Source organism: Cuculus canorus, chromosome 1, assembly GCF_017976375.1.
Source record: "Cuculus canorus isolate bCucCan1 chromosome 1, bCucCan1.pri, whole genome shotgun sequence".
Classification (NCBI taxonomy): domain Eukaryota; kingdom Metazoa; phylum Chordata; class Aves; order Cuculiformes; family Cuculidae; genus Cuculus; species Cuculus canorus.
Genome location: NC_071401.1, coordinates 111,503,644 through 111,526,485, shown reverse-complemented (window position 1 = coordinate 111,526,485; position 22,842 = coordinate 111,503,644). Strand labels below are relative to the sequence as shown.

The following is a 22,842-nucleotide window of genomic DNA, read 5'->3' as shown; positions in this document are numbered from 1 at the left end:
CAAAACCATGCTTCCTTTCAATGGAAAGAAGGGTACATGGCAGGAGGGTGATATGTGTCTAAATTTTTTCACAACATAAGCTCAGGGTCTGGTGAAAGCATGCACTGACATCCAGGAAGCACATCCAAGTCCTGCAGTTGAAAATTTACTTTCTGAACCCAGAATCTATGCAAAAGTAAGTGCATTTGATCTGTGGCAAGAATAAGATAAAGCATCCCTTACTTCTCTGCAGACTAGAACTTTATTGTTTTATTCTGAGACCTCCTTTAGCCTCCACGGTAAAGATCATGGCAGAAGAGTGGCCAGCCTTGAAAGCCACTCCCATCAACCTCAAATTGTGTCTCCCTGTGGAAAGCTCTGCCTTTCCAGGTAGGTTGCATATCCTGTAATTGTCATGAGAAGGGAGTAATGGCGAAGCATTTACCCTCTGGAGAATTGTCGTATGTAAGAATCAAGTCAAAAAAATGCTAATTTCTTTGTTTGCAATATTCACAAAAATAATGTGAAGTTTCCAGCTGTTGATAATTTTGTCTTGAGTTTAAGCAACAGTCTTCTCAGCCACAGGTTTCTGAAGCTTTTTTCTTCTCAAACACAGCAAGATGACAGGTTCCCTTTCCACTGTTTCACTTGTGATTACAAATCCTACCCTCTTTCCCATACAACAGCAGTGTAACTTTCATGATTGTGATTCCTAGATAGCATTTTTGGACTGATTGATGGATGAGGCTGCAGAAAGGAAAGAAGAAAGGAGATGGGAGAGTGCAGAGGTGGGACATCTCAGGCAGCTTCAGGCAGATGGTGAGGGAGCAGCAAGCCAGACAACCCTTGGAGGTCACCAAAATACTTTCCAATGCCCAGAAGAAACAGGGAGAGGTAGCTGCCCCTCAGGAAGTTGCTGTTAGGCAAAGCCTGCACACATGGACAGAAGGACCTATTTTGTTTATTAATGTTACATCACAGTCCTTGTCACGCTCATTATCTTTGACCAACTAAAACCAAAAAATTATGCTTGATAACCATACACATCCCTGGCTAGGAAGTTGCTGTACCCCAATTAACAATTAATTGTTACTTTGTAATAACGGAAATAACGTAGCACATATCTCTCACATTTTATTTTATTTTTCAGAAGTCATTCTTAGTTCGTTACTCCCTCTAGCCCGGTTTTGCAGGCTTCAGGGAGTAAATGTATTCATTGGATCTTGAGGAGTCCACTCCAATTTTTGACAAAATTTCCATTTCCATTCTCCTCAGAAAGAACCTATTTCTTTTTACAATTCCATCAAATTATTCTGGAACCTTGTTTCTGCACTTTCTCCAGTGGGTCAGAAAAAAAACAGTCAGTTGTTAAATGCTTATAATTTGATTTCATGCAGCAAGATAGTCTGGGGAAAGGAAATGACTTGCAATTATTACATCATACAGTGAAATACCTCAGTGCTGGTCTCCTCCTTATCTTACAGGTTGCTGAACCTAAATCAAAATTTCCAGAGCATTCCAGAGTGTAAAGTCTCTGCCCACCTGTATCTAGGCCATAAAAGAAGGTAGTCACATAGTAAAACTTTGAACTGAAGCATAATATCTCTATTAAACAAGTGTTTACTATTTATAAAACCTTTAATGAAATCACCCAGAATCTTTCCTTCACTGAGCGTCATATCTTTACCTGGATTGAAGTGCAGAAACAGTCTTGTGTTGATATTGTGTTTAACAGACAAGATCAAAAACATGGGGCCATACCTGTGATAGAGTGTGGTCTTAGGATAGTGCAAAATCAGGTGGGTTTTTTGGTTTTGGTTTTGTTTCCTAATTCTTAGACAGATTTTGAGGTGGTCATTAGCTTGCATGGAAAGGCTTAGCCTCTGTGAGCAGAAATGTATACACTTCAGTCAGCAGGTTCATTACTGAATAAATGTGTTCTCCAGGTTTGCATAACCTGGCCAAGTTACATGTTAAGTTATGACCCATCTACACATGGAAATCACTGTAAGCTGCACAAATAAGAAGGCTATAGAATATAAATTAATTATTCGTGACACTGAATTTTTGTGAAATGTCCATAAAGTAATATAAAAACTCCTTTGTATATGTAGTTCTCTATCTCCTTACAAATCTGAGTATTAACCTATTATACATTAGTGCTCACACACATACTGTTTTTCAAGGTGAAGCAAGCTTCAACAAAAAAACATGCCAACACTATAATGAGTTGGCCTTCTATTAGGAGAAAATATATATTTTAAGAAATTTCTAAAACAACCCTAGTTGTCTAAAATCCAATCACCTGTTCAAAGGGAAATTATTTAAAGTAATTTGGAAAAATCTTCTGATAGTTCTGGAAGTTGTTAAATTGTGTATTAATCATAGCCTCCATCTGTAAGATTATATGTATACTATGTCTTGCTATTTCAGTTTAAATATAGGTTTCCTGCTGTTTCAAAAATTGGTAATGAACTGAAACAAATCAACACTTCCTCTTATTACAGTTTTTTAAATCATTTCCACTCTTTGAAGTGAGCATTAAATGCAATTATTTTAGATATTTGTCATTCTTGCCTTCTTATGCTCTTCCACTTAGCAAATCATAGGATTATTTTTGCCTGTTTCTTTTTAATTTGGTTTTCTTAGCCATCTCCTTGTATACCTACTAGGGGAATACTGATATACCTGCTGCCCTATGCTAGCGTGACTTTGTTACACCATGAGAGAAGTTGACTCAGCATGCGTTATATAAAACAGTTTGTTTTATATAAAAAAGATATGCATGTTACTCAGGAGAGGTTGAGTCCAACAGAATCTAACTGAAACCAGCTACTCTCCCAGTTATATCTTTTCTGTGAAACAGATTGTTTCCTTCTTAACAGGCTGGAAGCACCCTTTGAATAACTTATACATACTCTAATGATTTAATAAACGTATATGGTGCCCTATGGATATCGCAGTTGGATTGTTAAGTATATACCAAAGTCATTACTGCTCATATGTCACTTTGGAGACAAATCCTGCTGCAAAGAACTAAAACTAGCCTTAAGGCACCATATAAAATATTACAGATTACTGACTTATCAAATGACAGTAACTAATGACGGGGAATAAACACTCTCTTCTTTTAAGTCATCCCCTCCTGTAAAAGTCACATCAACAACCTCTCTAGCAAAGCAGCACTTTGTTTTGCACAGCAGTTGATGTCGCTGATCTCATACTCCAGCAGCTGGTTTGCAGGGGAAATTCCCAGTAATCTCTGCACACTGTAATTCTCAGTGATCTCTGTGAGAGTCAGAAATTCTCATCAGATGTCCAGGATCAACTGTCAGGAGATAAATAGGGGACTTTTGCAGAGAGTGTTTCTGCTTATAGAGTGTGAAAGGGAATCTCATGTATGACTACATTGCAGCTACCTGGAACAGAAATTAAGTTCAACAGCGTGAAGCAGTTGCACCATGCGAGAAGTTTACAGACTTTAAAGAAAAAGTTAATTTTTATTTTCTTTTACCTACAGGTCTACCCACGGATAGCGCCGGCATTTTGGCACTACCTGCGGGTAGAAGTGAGTAGCGGGTATTTGAATACTCCCACATCTTTACTTTACAGCTTAATAGTATTTACTGACCTCTTAGTTTGTCCATTGTGCAAAAATAATTAGCTACCATTCTAGCTGCCATTTTCTGTGAATGTAGTCTTGTACTAATTCCATATTGTTTTGGCTACAGTGTAATTACTAATCCAAGACACAAAGATGTGTAATGTTTATACACAAGATTAAAGACAAAAAAATCGAAATCTAAGTCAAGGCCTTATAACTATAGCACAAAATCAAAGTACTGAAATCCATACCTGCACTTCCTTTTATTTACACATTTTACATTCTTGAGAAGAATCTGGAGCTTCGGTTCTGCTATATCACTTTTGCAAAGTTTGTAAAACTCAATTTGATATCATTTCTCCCCTCTTTTGTCCCTCAGGAGCATGAGCAGCTCAGCTATTCCTCCACAAGGTCCAAGGCTCCAAGTGTTATCATCACAGGTCTCAAGCCAGCCACCAAGTATATATTTCATATCAGAGTCAGGACGGCAGCAGGATACAGCGGCTATAGCCAGAAGTTTGAATTTGAAACTGGAGATGAAAGTAAGTTTCACTGAAAGGAAAAAAAAAAAAAAAACCAAATACAATAGAACCAGCATCTAATTCTAAAACAGTGAGATATTGGGAGTTTGAATGGCTGAATCTATACCATTTGCTTATCACAAAATGACCACTGCTGTACAACAAAAAATAAATAAGCCTTAGCCTCGCACTTCTGGATTTATAACAGCAAATAGAAATTTTAGCCCAACACTGCAACTGAAGGAATATTTTCTTCTGCAAAATTACCTTGTGAGTCCCTTCCAACTTGAGATAGTCTGTGATTCTATGATCCTTTCTTTGCTTAAAGAAGGCCTACCTTTTGACATCTAGAAATATCCTCAGTCAGACTTTACAAAAGTCTAGCAGATTCATGCAAGCTCACAGAACACAATGATGGAGTGATTCTCTGCAGATTTTAGTGCTCCTAGACTCTACAAACAAAAAAAATGAAAACTTTTATATGCTTTTCCATTGACCGATAAGCCTACTAAATTTGCCAGTAAGAAGCAAAAAGCCTACATATTCCTACAGAATATTCAAAAAGTCTTGATGATGTGTATGATATTCATGCATTGAACAATTTTATATTTAAGTCATGTATTGCACTCTGTGTTCAAAGAAACTGCAAACAAGGTATTTAAAAGCATTTGAGATAAAATTAGTGTAGTATATACAACACTAAAACACACATTAATTAAATTACTTTAATTAACCAATTATGTATACCATGTTTTAAATTAGTGGTTTAGAATTCAAGTTGCTTAATCTAGCGTACAGACTCAAAACTATATGTATTTTCAAGAGTACCTGTGGGTTCGTATTCTATTTTCATTGCTTCTTAACTTCTATTTCAAAAATGTTTTAGGGACAGGTTTCCAAGTGCTTAACACCTAATTGGACTCTTTAAAGTTTGCTAGGTAGTTAAGCCAATTGGTTCGAAAAAGAGTTGAGTGCTTGGGTGCTTTCAAGAAAATTCTGGTAGATCCTGTCTGTGTCTTCTGATGCAATAAATACTAGGCTTTAGGCACCCAGGGATGTAACTGTTATCAAAAGTAATTGGTATTGAAACCTCTATGAGCCTGCATCATGTTTATGAAAAATTGACTTATCCATCTGAATTAGGAGGACTGTGGTTCCCTTGACATTTTTCTTTCATTGGCATTGCTGGTAGAAATGCCTCCCAAGAGTAAGATTCCACCCACTCTTTCCCAGCCCTCATCTCCTTCTCAGTTGCACTAATGCAACTGGCCCTTGGGTTGTATGGTAAGCTAGAGTTTACAACAATCTTACATTTATTACCTCTATTACTTCTAAGCACTCAGTGTAAATCTTGAGAGTGAAACATAAGTACACATTATATATTTGCTGTTGTTTAACATTTATTGCTTAAGCTTGTGCCTGACTAAAAGTATTTGATTTGTTGCTAGCATGAATCCCTGTGTGATTGAAAGGAGATGTAGACAGAAGAGTTTTTGTTTATGATCAAGTGAGGTGGAAGTCAAGAAAAATTCTGCCACTGTTTGAAACAATACCTGGAGCTAGATAAAGAATTCAGTTTAATTAAAAGGGTAGTTCAAAGGACCGCAGTCATATTCAAATATTTATACAGTACCCCTTTTCAAAGGGAGAAAAAAGCAAGAGGAGTACCTGCTGGTAAATATTATTTATTTCAAATTCAAGCAGAACTCAGTGACCAGTCAAATTATGCCTTACTACTCTCCGGATAGCTCACTTCCTCACAGCAGTATTTTGAAAATTGTCGTCTTCTAAAGTTCAAGGCAATATCAGATTATTATGATCATTCATTTGTACCCTTCATAACATGGGCCAAACATCTATAACTCTCTAACTTATTTTCCAAATAGCTAATACAATAGATTGAAATATAATATCTACCATATAGAAATAGTCATGATTTAAAATACTCCAGTAATAAGCAGCTCAACAAATTTATAGGATGATAGTGCCAGCGCTTAAGCTTCATAATTAACAATTTTCATCTTATTGCTACTCTGAATATTCTTATTTAGCTTGTACCTTGTGACCCTTTAATGTCAAATTAAAAAGCCAGATACTATCAGAAGTCTCTTCCTAATCAAACTGCAATAACCTGCACATGAGCCAGGGCAGTCCCAAGAACAAATACAGGCTAGGTGGAGAATGGATTGAAAGCAGCCGTGAAGAGAAGGACTTGGGGCTGTTGGTTGTTGCCAGCTCAATATGAGCTGGCAGTGTAGGCTCAGAGCTTATATCTTGGGTTTGCATCAAAAGAAGTGTGGCCAGCAGGTCAAAGGAGGTAATTCTCCTCTTCTGCTCCACTCTCATCAGACCCAACCTGGAGTACTGTGTTCAGCTCTGGAGTGGTCAGCACAGGAGGACATCAAAGATAATCAGAGGGCTGGAGCACCTCTCCTGTGAAGGCAGGCTGAGAAGGTGGGGCTTGTTTAGCCTAGAGAAGAAAAGTCTCCAGAGAGATCTTACAGCAGCCTTCCAGTACTTAAAGGGGGCTACGGGAAAGCTGGGGAGGAGCTCTTTGTCAGGGATTGCAATGACAGGACAAGGGTAATGGTTTTAAGCCAAAAGAGGGGAGATTTAGATTAGATATTAGGAAGAAATTTTTTTACTGTGAGGGTGTTGTGGCACTGGAACTGGTTGCCCAGAGAAGTCATGGAGGCCCCATCCCCGGAGGTGTTCAAGGCCAGACTGGATGAGGCTTTGAGCAATCTGACCTATTGAACGGTGTCTCTGCCAATGGCAGGAAGGTTGGATCTTTAAGTTCCCTTCCAACCCAAACCATTCTGATTCTATGATCTAAATGTCTGTATGCCACAAGAACATAACAGCATGTTTTCAGTAGTATTGTGTTCCAAGATACTGACCTGCATTTTAGAGGAAGCATTGGGGAGGATTTTGTTGTGACTTGGGCTGCATAATTATATCACTCACTCTATGTAAATGTTAGTTCACCCTTGCTGGTATGCATCTGTCTTACAAACCAGTCCAAGTCAAGCTGTGCGGGAATTGATCTTCATCATTTACTGCTATGCAGCTCAGCTGAAAATTTTCTGGTTTTTTAAATATATATTCTTCTGAATTATTCTGAAGGATACCAAATAATAGTAGATCGTGGCAGACTATTAGAGCTTGCTCCATCATTACCTATTAGAATCAAGCTACTTTGTGAAAAGTCCACATTAACAATTACTTTTTGTGGTCTTTCAGTAGCCAGATTCTAATTAACATGAGCTATGCAGATTTTATATAACATTAATGTTTTCATCAGTAGGCTGGGAAGAATAGACTCTTTTAAAAGTCTGTATCATCAACAGAAAACTTATCAACCAACAATCTCATTAAAATGACAAAAAAATACTTCATGTGTTTGGTAAAAAGTCTTCTCAACTGACATTAGCTAGTAACATCCTTAACCTCCACCAGTTGTACAGGTCATAGTCTTAACAACTAAAGAGAATTCCAAGACCTGTTTTAAGTAATCATCCATTTTTCCTGCTTGGATATTGACATAATTTGTTAATGAACAGTAGGAAAGTGAGCAATCCAAAACTAGGATTTTTCTTTAAAGTGATAGACAAGTTGTAAAAGAGTAATGGTTTGCTAATTGTGAGACGTGTATATCAGTGTCCTAAAACATACTGTCCTTGGCGGGACAGTGCTGTTCATGCCTTCTGCAGTTTACTGGCTGAAACGCTACCTGTGCTGCTTCAGTTATGTAGGATAAAATTAAATGCTTCCTTACTGGGAGCACCAAGACATTTAGGTATAGTTGTTAATGGTGGTGTGTGACACAGAAAGAAGGCCGGCTCTGCAGGAGTAATGATAAAACAGTTAATCATGCAATGCTGGTTTTTGGGAAGCACCCTCGCTTACAGAGCAGCGGACTGAGGCAGCCATTGCGTGGGGAGCATGTTGTAGTTGAATTCGTCTCCCTGCTGCAGAGACCAATAAACGTAACACCTAAAAGACTAAAATTTGTACTGGTTTTGTGAAAGGAAATGGAGTTACCTAGGAAAGTCAGAAAAAAATCTCTTCAAGGAAGCGGGAATGGATTAATGGATTTTATCAGGCATTTCTTCAGCTGTTAAAACTAAAAGGCTGCTGCTTGGAATTTTAATACCTTTGCAAACCATAGTAACTACTGCTTTTTACCAAGTTACTTATTGCTATTTTATTCAGTCTCCCTGTTTCAGCACCTTGCAGGCAAAATACTTCTAGCAAAGCTGACAGGGTTTCATACGCTCCAGCACACGCACACGTGTACCACTCCTGTGGCTATAATTGAAGAGTAGACTCACTTCTAGTCACCACAAAAAAATCTGGTCATTCCCAGGGCAGAATAAAATATATTCTGAGAATTAAAAAGTCATTTGTCCAAAGGCAAACATGCTTTAATCTCTAACTGTTTTCTCTCTCCCTCTCTATTTTTCTCTCTCTTTCTTCTAACTAGCTGTTTACGGAAGACATTTTTTGTTTAATTGTATTTTTTTTCTAATTAATGATTCAAAACATTCTTTTTTTTCTAGAGGAATGTTTTTCACTATATCACTTCAGAGGCCCCTGCGCCTAAAGGAATTTGTAAAATATTGAACAATTTGCAGCTGTTAGGCAGTGCAGTGTTTTCATGCTGTAGCTCTCTTGTGCAGGACTCATTCTAAAACCAAGGGCATTTTCCATGTCAGCCTTTCTGTCATTAGGAAAAAAAAATCTGGAAGGGAACTATTTGGCTTGTTCCAGAAGGGACCTAAGGGGGCAAGCTTGCATGTGTGCACTGTGGACTACTGCTTGGGCTGAGCAGAGTGATAAATGTAAGCACATGATGATGTTTAATCCAAAAGCCATGTAGACTTTTGTATGCGTCAATTAAATTGTATAAATAATGAAAAAAATAGAAGTTCAGAAATGCTGGTATAATTCCTGATTAAGAATTTTATAAATTTGAGGACTATGAAAAATTACTTGACCTGAAATCCTGATCTTGATGAAACAATAATTTATTTCACATAGGCACAGACAGTGACTTTCTTCTATTGCCAGATCTGCTGAATTCTCACATTCTTCCTCGTCTTCCCACATCCACAAAATCTGTCTTTAACTTTTCAGCCTCAAATCATGCTATTTTCGTTTTGCCACCATATGCAATTTAGACCTTGAGCTCCCTTCTTTCCAGAACTCTAAAGCTCAAGGGAGGGATCCTGAATCACTGATTCTAACCTAAGAGGTCCAGTATTGTTTCAAGCACATGCTCTGATTCATGCTATGACAGAGAAGCTGTCCCTAGGATTTTTAGAAACACATTGAATTAACAAGGCAAAGCAGAGATTTTTTTTTTTTTTTGGATGTTTGAGGTTTTCACAATAGTAAGTTAAAGTTTTCCTTGACACAAACAAAGTAGGTAGCATCTCATATTTAGAAACTGTCTTGCTGGATCTCTCTCCCTGTGTGCTTAGTCCTGCTCTTCATTCAATAGTAGTCAGCACTGAATACTTCAGAATGTCTTGTTTTAATGTTTCATGCTTTCAGCCATTTGTTCTTCAAATTTCACTTTGGCCTATGTGTTTTCTCTATTGTATGTGCCTAGAAACCCCAGAGACTTTACTTTTCCTCTGTGTTTCCTAAACAAGAGCACTATGCTTGCTCAGATCTCAAACTGCTTGTGCAGTGTTTCCTTTCATTCGCTGATCAGGAATCTGATATTAAGAGCAACACTTGGAAGAAAGCTTTTGAAGTGAACATTCCCCCTTAGGACTGGAGTCAATCAGCTCGCTGGAGCACAGGAACTACCGCATTTCTGAAAATGTAAAGGTTACCCTAATTAGACTTTATATTTTTCTTCCCCATTGTTTTTAAGAACTATCGTTTATAATGCCTTGTAAATTCATCTGACAGCCAGTTGCTGTCTATTAGAGCTCCAGTTCTCACCGTCCACATTTATCTATCTTACAGCTACTCAGTATTATCTGTCTAGCTGTCTTTCTGTCACTTTTTTATCTTTCAGCCTGCTGGAAGGTCCACTGCCTGATAGATGTCTAATTCATGTAACTAAAAGGATGTAGCTAAGAGACAGAAGGGAGCTGTCATTAGGGCTCCCAGCTCTTTTATCCCAAATACACAATCTTTTAAAATACTTTGGAGAAATTTGCTCAAAGAAAGGAGAACAGAGCTGGAAGATTCTTTCTGTCTTTTGTCCTCTTACACCATTTCTTCCAGTCTGCCCAGCAAGAACGTAATGAAAGTTCAGGATATTTCCTTTCAGCCCAGAGAGGAGGAGAAGTGCAACTCCTCCTCCACACATTTGGATGAAGAACCCAGAGAAGAGCTGAGACAGGACTTGAATATAAAGAGTAGATGTGGTGGGGACAGAACTGACATCAGGCTGGATGGAGAAGGGATTTCTGGGCACGGTGTTAAGCAAGGAAGCTGGAGCAATGCAATTGGACAATTTACATGTTGCTTCAGGTACATAACCTGAGTTAAGCATGAAGAGTAATGGGAGGGAATAGTTTATCTGTATAAGATATTGCTTGGTAAGTGAGTGATTCATTCTGCAGTTTTAAAGTCAAATCACCACTTCGACTAATCACATTAATTGCAGCTACAATATGTTTGAAGAGTTTTGACATCCAAACATTATAGTATACTATCTAATCATCTGCTTGGATGAGTAATAAATCCCCTCTTTTCCTTGCCTTATGCTACTCATTTTTTAAATTATGATTTTGTCAAAATGAACCTTATTGAGCAGACGAGCATAAACAATGAAACACATTACCATATGAAACAGCCAGCCTGGTAACATGGGTACTGAGCTTCCTTTTGAGTCTTACCACTGCTGGTGTTTTAGATATTCCTCTTGCACCAGCACTTCCTCACCTCCCCCTTGCCTATCAGCTTTATCTATCAAATGGGATATGGCCCAATACATGATACAGCTGTATTCATCCCTGTGATGACAGAGCTACTAATCATCACTGCACTGGACAGATTTGGGTTGTGTGTAGTTGGTAGATATGAGACCACGCACTGAACAATGAAGAGACAACAAAACACTGATTTTAGGTATGTGAATGCTGGCCATGTCTAACAAATGGGGTTCTGGAAAAAATGCTATGTACCTCTAGACTTAGATGCAGCACTCTAATGTGTGCAGATAAAGAGATGAAATAAGGTTGCAGGAACTTGCTTGGCTTTGCAACCTGTCATAATTGGTTTTTTGACTGAGTTTTTCTGTCTTACATAATCAAGAATAGTCCTGAGGCAGAGCCATATACCAATATGCACAGCTGACGGAAAGCAAAAATGAAGGAAGAAAATGCAGAAAATTACAAAAAAGGTTCAAGAGCATGCATGACAGAAACAATACATGTTAAAGCTCTTATGATTTACAATTTTAACTTTACCCCAAGAGAAGGCTGGAGAAATTAGAAAAGGGCAGAGAGATTGAGGGACATGCTGAATTTCATTCAGAATGGAAAAATGCTCTACAAAATTTAATTATTTAGTATCTCTGATTACTATCTTCTCAATGCCTAGACAGTGTTTTATGGAACCTTTTATCTGCATGTAAGGAGTCTGTGTATGCGCATACTCATGCTCTTATATATGTGTTGTTCACTGCACTGTGCTTTTATTGATTTCTAGAAGGATCGCTTCAAGCAAAAATAAGTATTTCCATCATTTTGCCTTACCTGCCTCTCTGTCAGCTTTTAACAAATCCACATTTTCCAATTATACTTGTCTGTCATTTGACATTTTTATCTGACAAGTAAATTAAGGTCATCGGGAAGTTTCAGGCTTGAAAGCCCCTTATAGTGATTTGGCTACTTGAAAAAAATACTAATATATTGAATTCTGGCACCTCTGCCAGCACAGTAAATACAAACAAGAGAAATAGAATGAACATTTTTTAAGTATATACAGTCTCAGGTAAAAATCATATTGCTTAGAGGTGGAAAGAACTAAGTCAGTCTGAAATTCCTCCCCTTCATGAATTTGACACTGGTTCCTAATAGAAAATATATGTTATTAAACTGATAGATGCCTGGTAGGCCCTGAGATGTTTCCTTGGCAATGAATGTCTCTTTAAGAAAACCACAGCTAATTTATCTGAACCCATGACTTGTTTTTCTCCTGCTGAATTTGCTATTTGTCACGCCTCTTTTTCTTATTAAAAAAAAAATATATATATAAAAGAGAGCTGTTCTCTCAGTTCCATTGCTGAGTTGGGTAAAATAGACTCATGTAAAACCTCCTCCTCCACTTAAAACTTCAAACTGTGCCTGGCTGTAATAATTTTTGCAACATTTAACACAACCCCCACTAGTCTGAACATAGTATTCAGCATTTGATTTGGAGAGTCTGTTATTATTCGCAGTGTTGCTTGTGTGGCATGGTATTTGTCATGTTGTATTTTTCCAACTAAATCTGACCCTGTAGAACCTAACACAATGCAAATCTAGAATACGCTCCCATAACATCACTAGATAACCATTTTGGAGATTAGATATTCAGTGAGTATTAGCTACATCATTTATTGGAAGATGTATATATTTAACTTGTCTGTAGAGTATCTATGACCGTAGATACTGAATGCCTTGTAATTTACTGCCTGTGCATATCTCCATTAAATTGTATGGACAGAAACTTAATGGCAGAAATTTAACAAGTTGTTTTTGCTGAAAATTTGACATAAATTACTATTGTTTTTACTTGCTTTAGCACCATTACAAAGCCAGTTTACACTGCTAATGTCTAAACCACTCACAAATGTTTCGAAGCCAAATGATTTTCTTGGAATCATCATTTTATGAGGCTTTGGGCAGCAATGTGTGCATTGCATTAGACTTCATCAACTGCAAAGTGAGAGAATATAGCCTGCTGAGCTTTTTCTTTGCAGCAGCCTAGGTGATTTCTCCTAAGCTTTGATCATCCAGTGCCTAAAGAAAGCTGAAGATTTTGCTTATAGAACAATTTGCAAGTTTAAAAAAATCAAAGTTTCTTATTTGAGATTTCTAAAATGTATTTCTTTTCTACTTTTACTACTGCTTACTACTGTTGTCAGAGGTCACTGAATAGAATTATTCTCCTTTCAGAACAATGTTATGTTTCTCATGGAAGCAGAAAGTAAGAATTAGAAAAACATGTGATGAAGATGTTCCAGTGTAATTGAGTTTAAGAAATAGAACTTCAGAGTCACAAGATAGGAGATCAAGAAAAAAAAATGAGCCGAATTCTTTTTCAGCTCGTGTAGTACTTGGACATTGAGGACCAACTGGTCTGTAAGTAGGTGCTTTGTCAATGTAAGGATTTAATAATATACAGAATAAATTAATAAAAGGAGCAAGTGTCTAGAGACTGGATAATTTCAGATGATCTTTTTTGACTCCTAGATGTCCTACAAAAAAAAAAAAAAAAGCTGAGAGAAAAACATGAGACATAAGAAAATCAGGGTTTGGTTTTTTTCAGCTACAGTGTTGCCAATTACCAGAGCATGTTAGGGGTAAAACTGTATACATTTTGTGACAATAAAAAGAAGCACCAGACATACAGAAGAGTGTGTGAGGGTACACATTAAGTGTGCTTTTCCTGCTTTGCTTTCTCGTGAACCAGGTTTAATCTCTCCTATACACGTAGCACTGCTGCTGACTTCACTGGGGGCGTTGGATGGGGAGTAGTTCTGAATTAGATGCAGGATTAAGGTCAATAAAGATAAATAAAAAATATGTTCTACTTTTGTGTCCCAAATCCTGCCACATTCAAACTTTAGAAAATAGCAATGTCTGATAAGTCAGCTTCTCATTTTAAAAGCCTGTAAACATCTTCTCCGCTTCATCATAATGGTTGGACCTGATGGTCTTAAAGGTGCTTTCCAACCTAAACAGTTCTATGATCATTGTTGGGACGTGGATTACAGTTTTTCACTTCACAAGCTTATATGCATCTGATGTCCTTGCTAAGCACTGAAGAAACTATTACAGAGTAATTGCAACATCTGACCACTGAAATGTTATATCAGCCATTCTGCAAGAACCACCTATGACTGAGCTTTAACTTCTTTTCTTTGTGCTTCTCTTTCAGCTTCTGATATGGCTGCAGAGCAGGGACAGATTCTTGTAATTGCCACTGCTGCCGTTGGTGGATTCACTCTCCTGGTCATCCTCACTTTGTTCTTCCTAATCACTGGAAGGTAATTAGCAACATAGTTTTCTCATTTACTCGGGGTCAGGGTCATCCAAAACTAAGAATTTAAGAATAATAGTCAAGTCATTCCCCACATTTTCAGTGCTAAAATAAGGGTTAGGCGTAGCGGAGTGAATGTGCTCTTTATTCAGCACTGCTCATACTCACAGTTCTATTGTGAGTATTGTTTTTCTTGTAAGAACACAGCTTGGGGAGGTAAGCAATTATGTGAAATTACAAAATAGCCTGGCTGTTTTTAAAATAAGTTTCTGAACCTTTTGCCTGCAGAGAGAGAATTTAAAAATATAATGTACCTGCACCCTTAAGGCTCTGACATTAGAAGACAAAAAATAGCACAACCTCCCCCCCAGAAAACCACAGTATTTCTTTACAAAATCTCATAACTGCCAGTTCCAAAATTTTGGACAGTGTAGTTTTATGATTTTTCATGTCTTGGAGCTGGCAATGGAGCTTGCTAAAGTCACTTGAGTGAACGTTTTATTACTTTTACTATATGAAATCTGTAGGAAAAATTATAGATAATTATCTATATATTTTATATACACATTTCTGCATTTTTAGGAGAAAATATAGGAATTATGTAATAAATTAAACTAAGGAAAACTTTACTCTGAAGTACTTGAATGATTCTACTGCCTATGATACCACTGGTGAACAGAAAATGGCCTCTCGATGGTCCTTTTTAATTGATTTTGGCTTTTTTTTAAATTATACTGAAGATATCCAAATTAAATCTATATTACAGCAGTACTGTTTCACTGCAGGGGAATTCACAAGCCTGACAATGATAATTCTTATAACTACCCTGACTCTTATACTTACTAAGGACAGTGCTGATTGTCCACCTTACTTCCATTGATGTGTTGATCAGGATCAGATAATGGCATTATGCAAATTGGATGAGAAAGCATTTTGATTTGACTGGCCAGATGCCATGCTCAATTACAAAGGTTTTAAAGGAACTCACAAGTTCTAATTGGACTTGCTATAAAACTTACATAGAGGTCAGAACATCAGTCCTTGCTGAATTTCAGATTCCCGCAGAATCTGTAGTGCTTCCCTGGTGCCTTGTTCCCTTTTTCACAGAGCCTCGTGTTTTCCACGTGATTTCAGGACTTTACCTGCTGCCATCAGGAAGCGAAGCATAATTTAAAAGGACAAAGACATTTTGTCCCTGTCTCCTCTGTTAGACATCAGTGGCACTACAGTGCTTCCATGAATCAAGAGAACCTACAACCAGACTGATATTCTGTAGAGGTACAGGCCTTCAAGCAAAGGAGTCAGGCTCATAAATCCTGCAGTACGCTCTGTAGAGAATGTTGTGTGGGCTCTGGCCCCTCTCTCCCTCCTTCAGGTGCATAAAACAGTCAGTGGATGACCTTCCATCTAAGGAGGATTCTCTGTAGAGTTTCCTTCTCACCTGCTTTGGGGACAGAAAAAATCCAAAGTTGGGATAGGATTCTGCAGCATTCCTGTCCTGGTTCAGAGCTTGTGTTTAGACTTAGAGAAAGATATTACGCTAATTCCTCTGAACGTGATAATGATCATCACAGATGGGGCTGATACCAATAAATGGGGCTGCACTTTCAGATTTGTAATTAAGTTTCTGGTTTGTCGGTATAGCATTACCTCTAATTTGAAAAGAAAGCGATGTCACATCAGTGTAGGCTGGAGGTTTTCCTTGTGTTACCCAAGCAACTAAATATGGCATTCCAGTAGCTACCACTGTGTCAATTATCACACTCTGCTAAATAATAAAACCAGTTAAGTCTAATATTCTGTTAAAGTTAATGGGAGCAGTTAACACTGGAACTTATTGTGAACTTAGGTAATCTTAGAAACTCAGTATTCCTATGAGTGCTACAAACACTGAGAAATAGTGGGGTCTTTCAGAAAAATATAAGAATTATTCAAATACAAACTTTTGGAGAAAATGATTGTATGGAATCCTTACATGGAATCTTGAAACACAAATACTTCCTTTAGAAAAAACTCACTAAACTCAGGAATGAGAAAAAAACATGGAAATAGGCTTCTTTCTGTGTTTATTCCTCCTGTTTGCTAATGTTAAGGGTATCGGAGGTTCTCTTAGCTAACATCTTATTCAGTGGGACCATTTCAGTTATGTAAGATATGAATTCATTTTGAAGTGCTGCTTAAATGCAGTGATAAGAGTGTATTCCTCAGAAGACAGAGCAAGAAAATTTTGAATAAATACTCAATTTGCTCTAGGTCTGGAGGCAAATTTCTGCATGAAAAATGGGATTGGTATCCTACAGATGTACTCTGCTTCACTGTTTAGAATTAGCAATTTGATGAGCTGTCGAAGCACAGGGCTGCTGATGAGTCTATTCATAGTGGAGAGGCTGGGTTAAATGAGCACCTGCCTCTGCACTTCGCTGAGTGATTATCCAGCAACAGCAAGCAGGAAACACGGCTGTCAATTGCAGATAGAAGAATGAATTGCGACAGAGACTTGAAGGCACAGGATATGCAGTGAGACGGGGGTCTTGGCTGAATTCCAGGAAAGGCAATGTTAAAGCTCGGTGTGATTTATTCTTATCATTACGGAAATTTATCTTCTCTGATTGTTCTGTAGCCCACACTGACTGGGAATGGGGAGCTGGAGACAGAAGACTACTCTGCTGGTGATTATTCACTGGCTTCTGTAGTCAAACTTTGGGGCCTCGTGCATACTTAGGAGGATCAGACAGGGTTAAAGCCTTGTTTCTTTGACTGTTCACTTGGGAAGACACTTTAAGCATAAGAGTTTGTGTTCAGTATTCTTGCTAGTTGGCACCCTACAGACCAGATGTTGAGGTCCTAAAATGGCACTGGCATCCTCAGTGTTCCCAGTAACTGGTGTACAATCTAAAGTATTCCATAGAAGAGGAGAATCCACAGATTGCTGATTTCCTCCATAAGGGCACATAACCATGGCAGCTTCAGAAGTTTCTGCCCTTCAGGACGTCGTTTTACTGGATCTAGTATCTATTATTATAGTTTATTTTATAAGGCTGGTAAAGAACATGCAGACATCAGTCATTTCTTTCAAGCTGATCTTGGAACTGAGCATGTGTACACCAAAGCACATGTCATGTCCACATCACTGCTGTTCTCCACTGAGGTCACTGCCCCAACAACACATAGCCCTTAACCTAATCCTTAGACCAAAATAGTCATACTTCTGAGATCGTTCTGTGAGTGAGAAAAAACTTTAAGACCAAGAGCAAATATTTTGATTTTTCGTGACTGAAACAATTGCTCCTATTATATAACCCTCTATATCAGCATTAACAGTTCTGCAGGTAGGCAGCATTCAGGCTGGGGGAGATGTCGTTACAGGGAAGCTGAAAGCTCCAAGATGCTGTGCATTGTGGTGTAAAGTTGCTAACAATTCATGAACATCCACAGTTTTGTGTTGTTTGCCAAGGCTTTGAAATTTTATAGCTATCATACATATATATGCTAAGTCATGTTATTCAGATAGCAGGCTACATATTGTTTATCATATATGATAATAAGTCAGTGCCTGGCTCAGACTATACAGAGCTACTCAAAAAAAAAACCAAAAAAAAAAAACAGTTGTCCTGATGTGAAAAAATATTTTCTTTTTTTCATGAAACCTGATGAAGTCATAGAAACTATTGTCTTATGAAGCAAATGTGAGCTTTTGGACCTACTGTATATGAAATTGAATAGGGTAAGGTTTAATTAGCACAAACCGGTGTGTGCAAACAACAATGCAGGGAAATAATAATTTATTAAAGTATCAGATTTTTTTTGAGGAGTCAAATTTGGACATTTATTTTATGCATGACCAGTATTTTAATTAAAACCTCACTGTTTTTTCTTCAAAGATGCCAGTGGTATATAAAGGCCAAAATGAAATCTGAAGAGAAAAGAAGGGCTCATCTGCAAAATGGACATTGTAAGTACTTCAATACTGTTACATAATATCTATATCGTATTTTTAGTTAAGAACATTCATTGTTTTCTGTACAACTTTTGCCCTTGATGCTTAGACTTTGAATAGTTCCCTATTGTCTGCTGTATCAAGGGCGTTTATTTTTATTTGTGTGTTCTCTTGAGCAATTTCTCTGAATTCAGTCTAGTTAATAAGGTTTTTTGATATTCTGTTAATAATATTTATCAGTTTTTCAGGCATATTTCTTTGACTTCTCGACTGGTATAGACCATATTGAATTTCTGCCTCAAAATTCCTCTGTTGGTGACTATGTGCCTTATTTGTATCCAGTTCTCTTGGCTTTGGGGATCTATACTTCCAGCCACCTCACGTTCCTGCTCTGTGATCAGTACAGCGTGAGAAAATCCTGGCAATCTCTCATTAGCAGGATATGAGTGTATTTAGTTTAGTTTAGGTTAGCTACTTAGTTTAAATTACTATCTTCACTGTTTTATGTTGAGTAACTATTTAAAATTTTTCATTTATTCAAAGGGTATCATATAAAGGGTAATTTTTTTTGTCATTTTTTATAATATCTCTGAAATACTATGATCAAGACAGAATCTAAGTCACCAGAAGTACATTTTTTTTCTCAGGTGACAGCACTACATCCAGGCAATTGGCACTTTCTGTCAAGGCAAAGGGCACATTTCCCCATAAAGGATACTTCCTAGGAAGTTTTGTTTGTCATTTGTTTCCAAACGTAGTCAGTAAGGAAATAAGACAAAAAATTTTCTGCTGGAGAGTTTGATATATGCCTCTGAGACCATGACTGAATTTGAGGAAAGCCTCGCTCAGTGTCTTTCAGGCCAGGGTAAATGATGACTGTATTTCATGTTGATACGAAGCTTCATTTCAGAGATTTCTCATTCATAGCAGTTTATCTTAGCCTCAAACTTGAGGAGGAAGTCTCTACTCATGTATGTCCTTCATAAAATCAAGGATAAAGAGGAAGTACTGTGATTCACTCCAGCACCTAAGATTGCGCTGCCAACAGTACTCCTTCACACTAAGCACTCTGTGCCTCTACAAGAAGTATCACCTTTGTGCTAGCAGCAATCTTTATCTGACTGCTGACTACCTATAGATTTGGTACCCAGCATCTCAACTCAATATGTGTGGCTGCTGGGATCAGTATAAGGACCTGTTTATAAAAACGCTCTGCTGCAAAACCTGCACTGGTGTGCACTGCCTGTTCCTGTTCCCAGATTTACCATGTCCACACTTTGCATCCTATCCTTCTGCTGTGTGCAGAAGAAATCTCGTATTCTCCCTTCCTCTCTCCCTTAGGAGCTTGGTGTGAGTCAGAGGAAGATTTCAGAAAATAAATTCTTTGAAGGGAGTTAGAAAGGGGTCCATGATAGAATCATAGAATCATAGAACAGTTTTGGTTGGAAGGGACCTTAAATATCATCCAGTTCCAACCCCCCTGCCATGGGCAGGGATGCTTCCCTCCAGACCAGGCTGCCCACAGACCCATCCAACCTGGCCTTGAACACCTCCAGGGATGGGGCAGCCACATCTTCCCTGGGCAACCTGTGCCAGTGCCTCACCATGTTCCTTGTGATCTTCCTGGTAATACAACATCTCATGATGTCTGGTGTCCCCCCCATTTCTGTATGTATGTATGTACTCTATCAGCAATGGTCCAAACAGCTGTTGCAAACTACTAAATGAAGCCCAGCCACATTCATGTGTCCTGAACATGTGTTTTTCATTCAGGCTCATCAGATAATGAGCTGCTTTGGACTCAGCCACTAAATGATAAGAGGAAGAAGGATAAGAGGTACTTCATTCTTTTAAAAGAGGTTTTCTAGACCCAGCTGCCGATAGAGTACACACGTACTCCTCTTATCCTGATAAGTTGATGCACTATCTACATCAACTTCTGTTAATGGATTGAAAGTTTGCCAGTACTTAATCACCACATGGCAGCAGCCTAAAAAATTCCATTCAAATAGTCCAAGAGAAACAACATAAGTTTTTTGACTTGCTATAGTCAAGCACACAAGGGATTTCAGCCATGCCAAAAAATTATGGCTTGCTGGAGCCTGCGGAAGCAATCGGCACTAGCTCACTATTGCCATGACCACCTCCAAGGAAGCAGACAGAAATTATTGAAGGCTTGTAAATGGATTTGGATATTTTTGTTCTCATCTTCCACCTGGCTTTCTGTTTGTTCTGTCTGATCAGTAGAGAACAAAGCAGCACAGTCCTCCAGAACCCACGGTCAGAGTAAAGAATCTCAAAGATTGGATGTTTTTGCCAAAAGGAATGTTCAGCCATCCACCCATAAATAAAAGGAATTAATTAGAAAGCACTGTTTTCAAAGTAAAGGACAGATTGCCTAAATTGCCCCAGAAGCAGCAAAGGGGAGTATAAACTGCTTTGGTCGTAATCACTGTTAGTCTTGAGGATCTGCTTTTTCCCATATCTTTGAGCCCTCCCTTGGTGTCTCTGTAGGCAGTCTTCTAAGTGACCAGCTCAGAGCTCTTATTTTCTCTTATGGCTTGCTGCATTTTCTAGGTTTGTCAGCTGTTCTTGAAGCATTCCTTAAGGATGTGAGCTAAGTGCGGAGACTCCAAGGAGCCTCTTCAGACTAAAATACTAAAGAGCATTTGGAAAGCAAATACTTCAAATAAAAAAAAAATAAAAAAAAAAAAGAAAGAAAAAATGTTATTTATCTTACACAAAATAGCATTTTCCTTGAAACTTGCCTAAGGCTGTAATTTTTCCCTTAGTAGGTGTTTCCAAAAATTTCATTGTCCTCTTAATTTTCCTGCCTGAAACACTATATCTATGGGGATGCTTTTGTTCAACTGCGACACAGACAAAGTAGCATAAGAGTTTGACACTATGTTATAAGTTGAATTCTAAAGACTGAGTTTTTAAAAGCCTCTGGTGTAATTTTGTTCCCGTGGGACAGGATAAGCTCTGGGACATGTAGTTATCAAAATTGACAGCAATTAAAGGTACAAATAATGTTGAGAGAACCTAATAACTGTATTGCCACTGTTCTTCACACTGACGCTGGTTATTAGTTATCAATACAAGATGAAAGGATGCTTGATGTAACAATGCAGTGCAGCAGTCCTGAAGTATCCACGCTTTCAGTCACCAAGAACATCTCAGGATTTTTCAGCAGGGTCCAGCCTGACCTTGCTTGCAGTTTTAGCCAGTACTTTTGAATGATTTTTATACTGTTGGGTTGTCTTATCCACCAACTATGGAGTTGTAACACACACTTTTAGACATCTCAGAAGACTCACCAGAAAAAGCTACTTGAAGAATAAGAGGAAATGTTTAAGTCTGTGCTCAGTCAATCTTTGAAGGCCCTGGTCTTTAGACAACAACTCGTGCATTCTGCAGTTGGTTTCTGTGAAATCAGTAGCAAGCAGTAGTAATTTTTGGTCATTGTTCTGTTGGGATCTGGAACTTTAAATGTGGAAGATTTAGTATACTATTTCCAATTCTTTTAATTGTGTAGTCAACAACAAAAAAATACAGCAAATTATATTGTTACACTGCATGAATATCAAAGAACTCTGGATTCTTGTTTTTCTCTCTTTTTTGCAGTACGTTTTCCAGGAGCCAAAACATATATTGATCCAGACACATATGAAGACCCATCTCTTGCTGTCCATGAGTTTGCAAAGGAGATAGATCCTTCAAGAATACGTATTGAGAGAGTTATTGGGGCAGGTAAAAGTATAACCACTCTAAAAAATGTCTAGGCATGGAAAAGCTGTTTTTCTCAAGTTTGCCAGGACAGTGCAAGAGGTCAAGTATAATACAGAATTTGGTTGTATTTCTCTGATAGCATTGGTTCACTTTCAAGTGTGGTGTATATGAGATATTGTATTTGGCTAATGTCCCAAGTGTGAGTACATTCAAAAAGGAGATTTGGAGAGGAAGATTCTCTAACACAGTAGGTTTGTCCCATAACTTTTTAAGACTTTATCAATTTTTTTGCTAGGGTTGATTTTATGGTTAGGTTGGTTTGTTTGGGTTTTTTTTTTTCTTTTTTTTCCAAATGTACTGAAAACAGTGCAGCACTCAACATTTGCCATAGTTAGTATCACTTATTCTCTGTCACTGAGGAGGAGATTAGATCAGAATCTCTTTCTGGGGGGGGAAATAAGATCAGAATATAAAAGATTGAGAAAAAAAACATTCTCAGATAGAAAATAGGAGTACAAGGAGGAAAAGGAGAGACTGGCTTGGGATAGACTTTCCTGTAGCTGTGCGAAGGATCATGGGTAGAGAGGGAAAAGAGGAGGATCCAATGACAAAGTCTAGACAGTCTGAAAGGTGACATGGAGCTGGGAAGCAGGATTAATGTGAAAAATAGCAGCAGGATCTCCTCTTATATCCTTGTTTGTTGAAGTGTGTGGTGCTGACAGAAAGGAATTGCATCTGAACAGTTGGTTTAGATCCTATTCTTGTCTATGGGGTGTTTACTTTTGGTTGAGAACACCTCATTGGGGATGTAGGCCATTTCACAGCTGTTTGAAAATAAGTTTCAGAAACTTATC

General features: G+C 38.0%; 1 protein-coding gene across 7 annotated transcripts in view; it reads left to right on the top strand.

The window, feature by feature from the left end:
• EPHA6 (EPH receptor A6) overlaps nucleotides 1–22,842 on the top strand; it is a 482,670-nt gene that overhangs the window by 336,104 nt on the left and 123,724 nt on the right. For 3 of the 7 annotated variants that reach the window (XM_054081767.1, XM_054081730.1, XM_054081753.1), the window contains 4 exons: nucleotides 3,963–4,125; nucleotides 14,218–14,326; nucleotides 18,201–18,271; nucleotides 21,884–22,009. In XM_054081767.1, the coding sequence (XP_053937742.1) occupies nucleotides 3,963–4,125; nucleotides 14,218–14,326; nucleotides 18,201–18,271; nucleotides 21,884–22,009 (469 nt within the window). Of the gene's footprint in view, nucleotides 1–3,499; nucleotides 3,548–3,962; nucleotides 4,126–14,217; nucleotides 14,327–18,200; nucleotides 18,272–21,883; nucleotides 22,010–22,842 lie in introns of those variants that run through there. The other 4 variants (XM_054081737.1, XM_054081721.1, XM_054081746.1 and 1 more) reach the window with 3 other exon arrangements.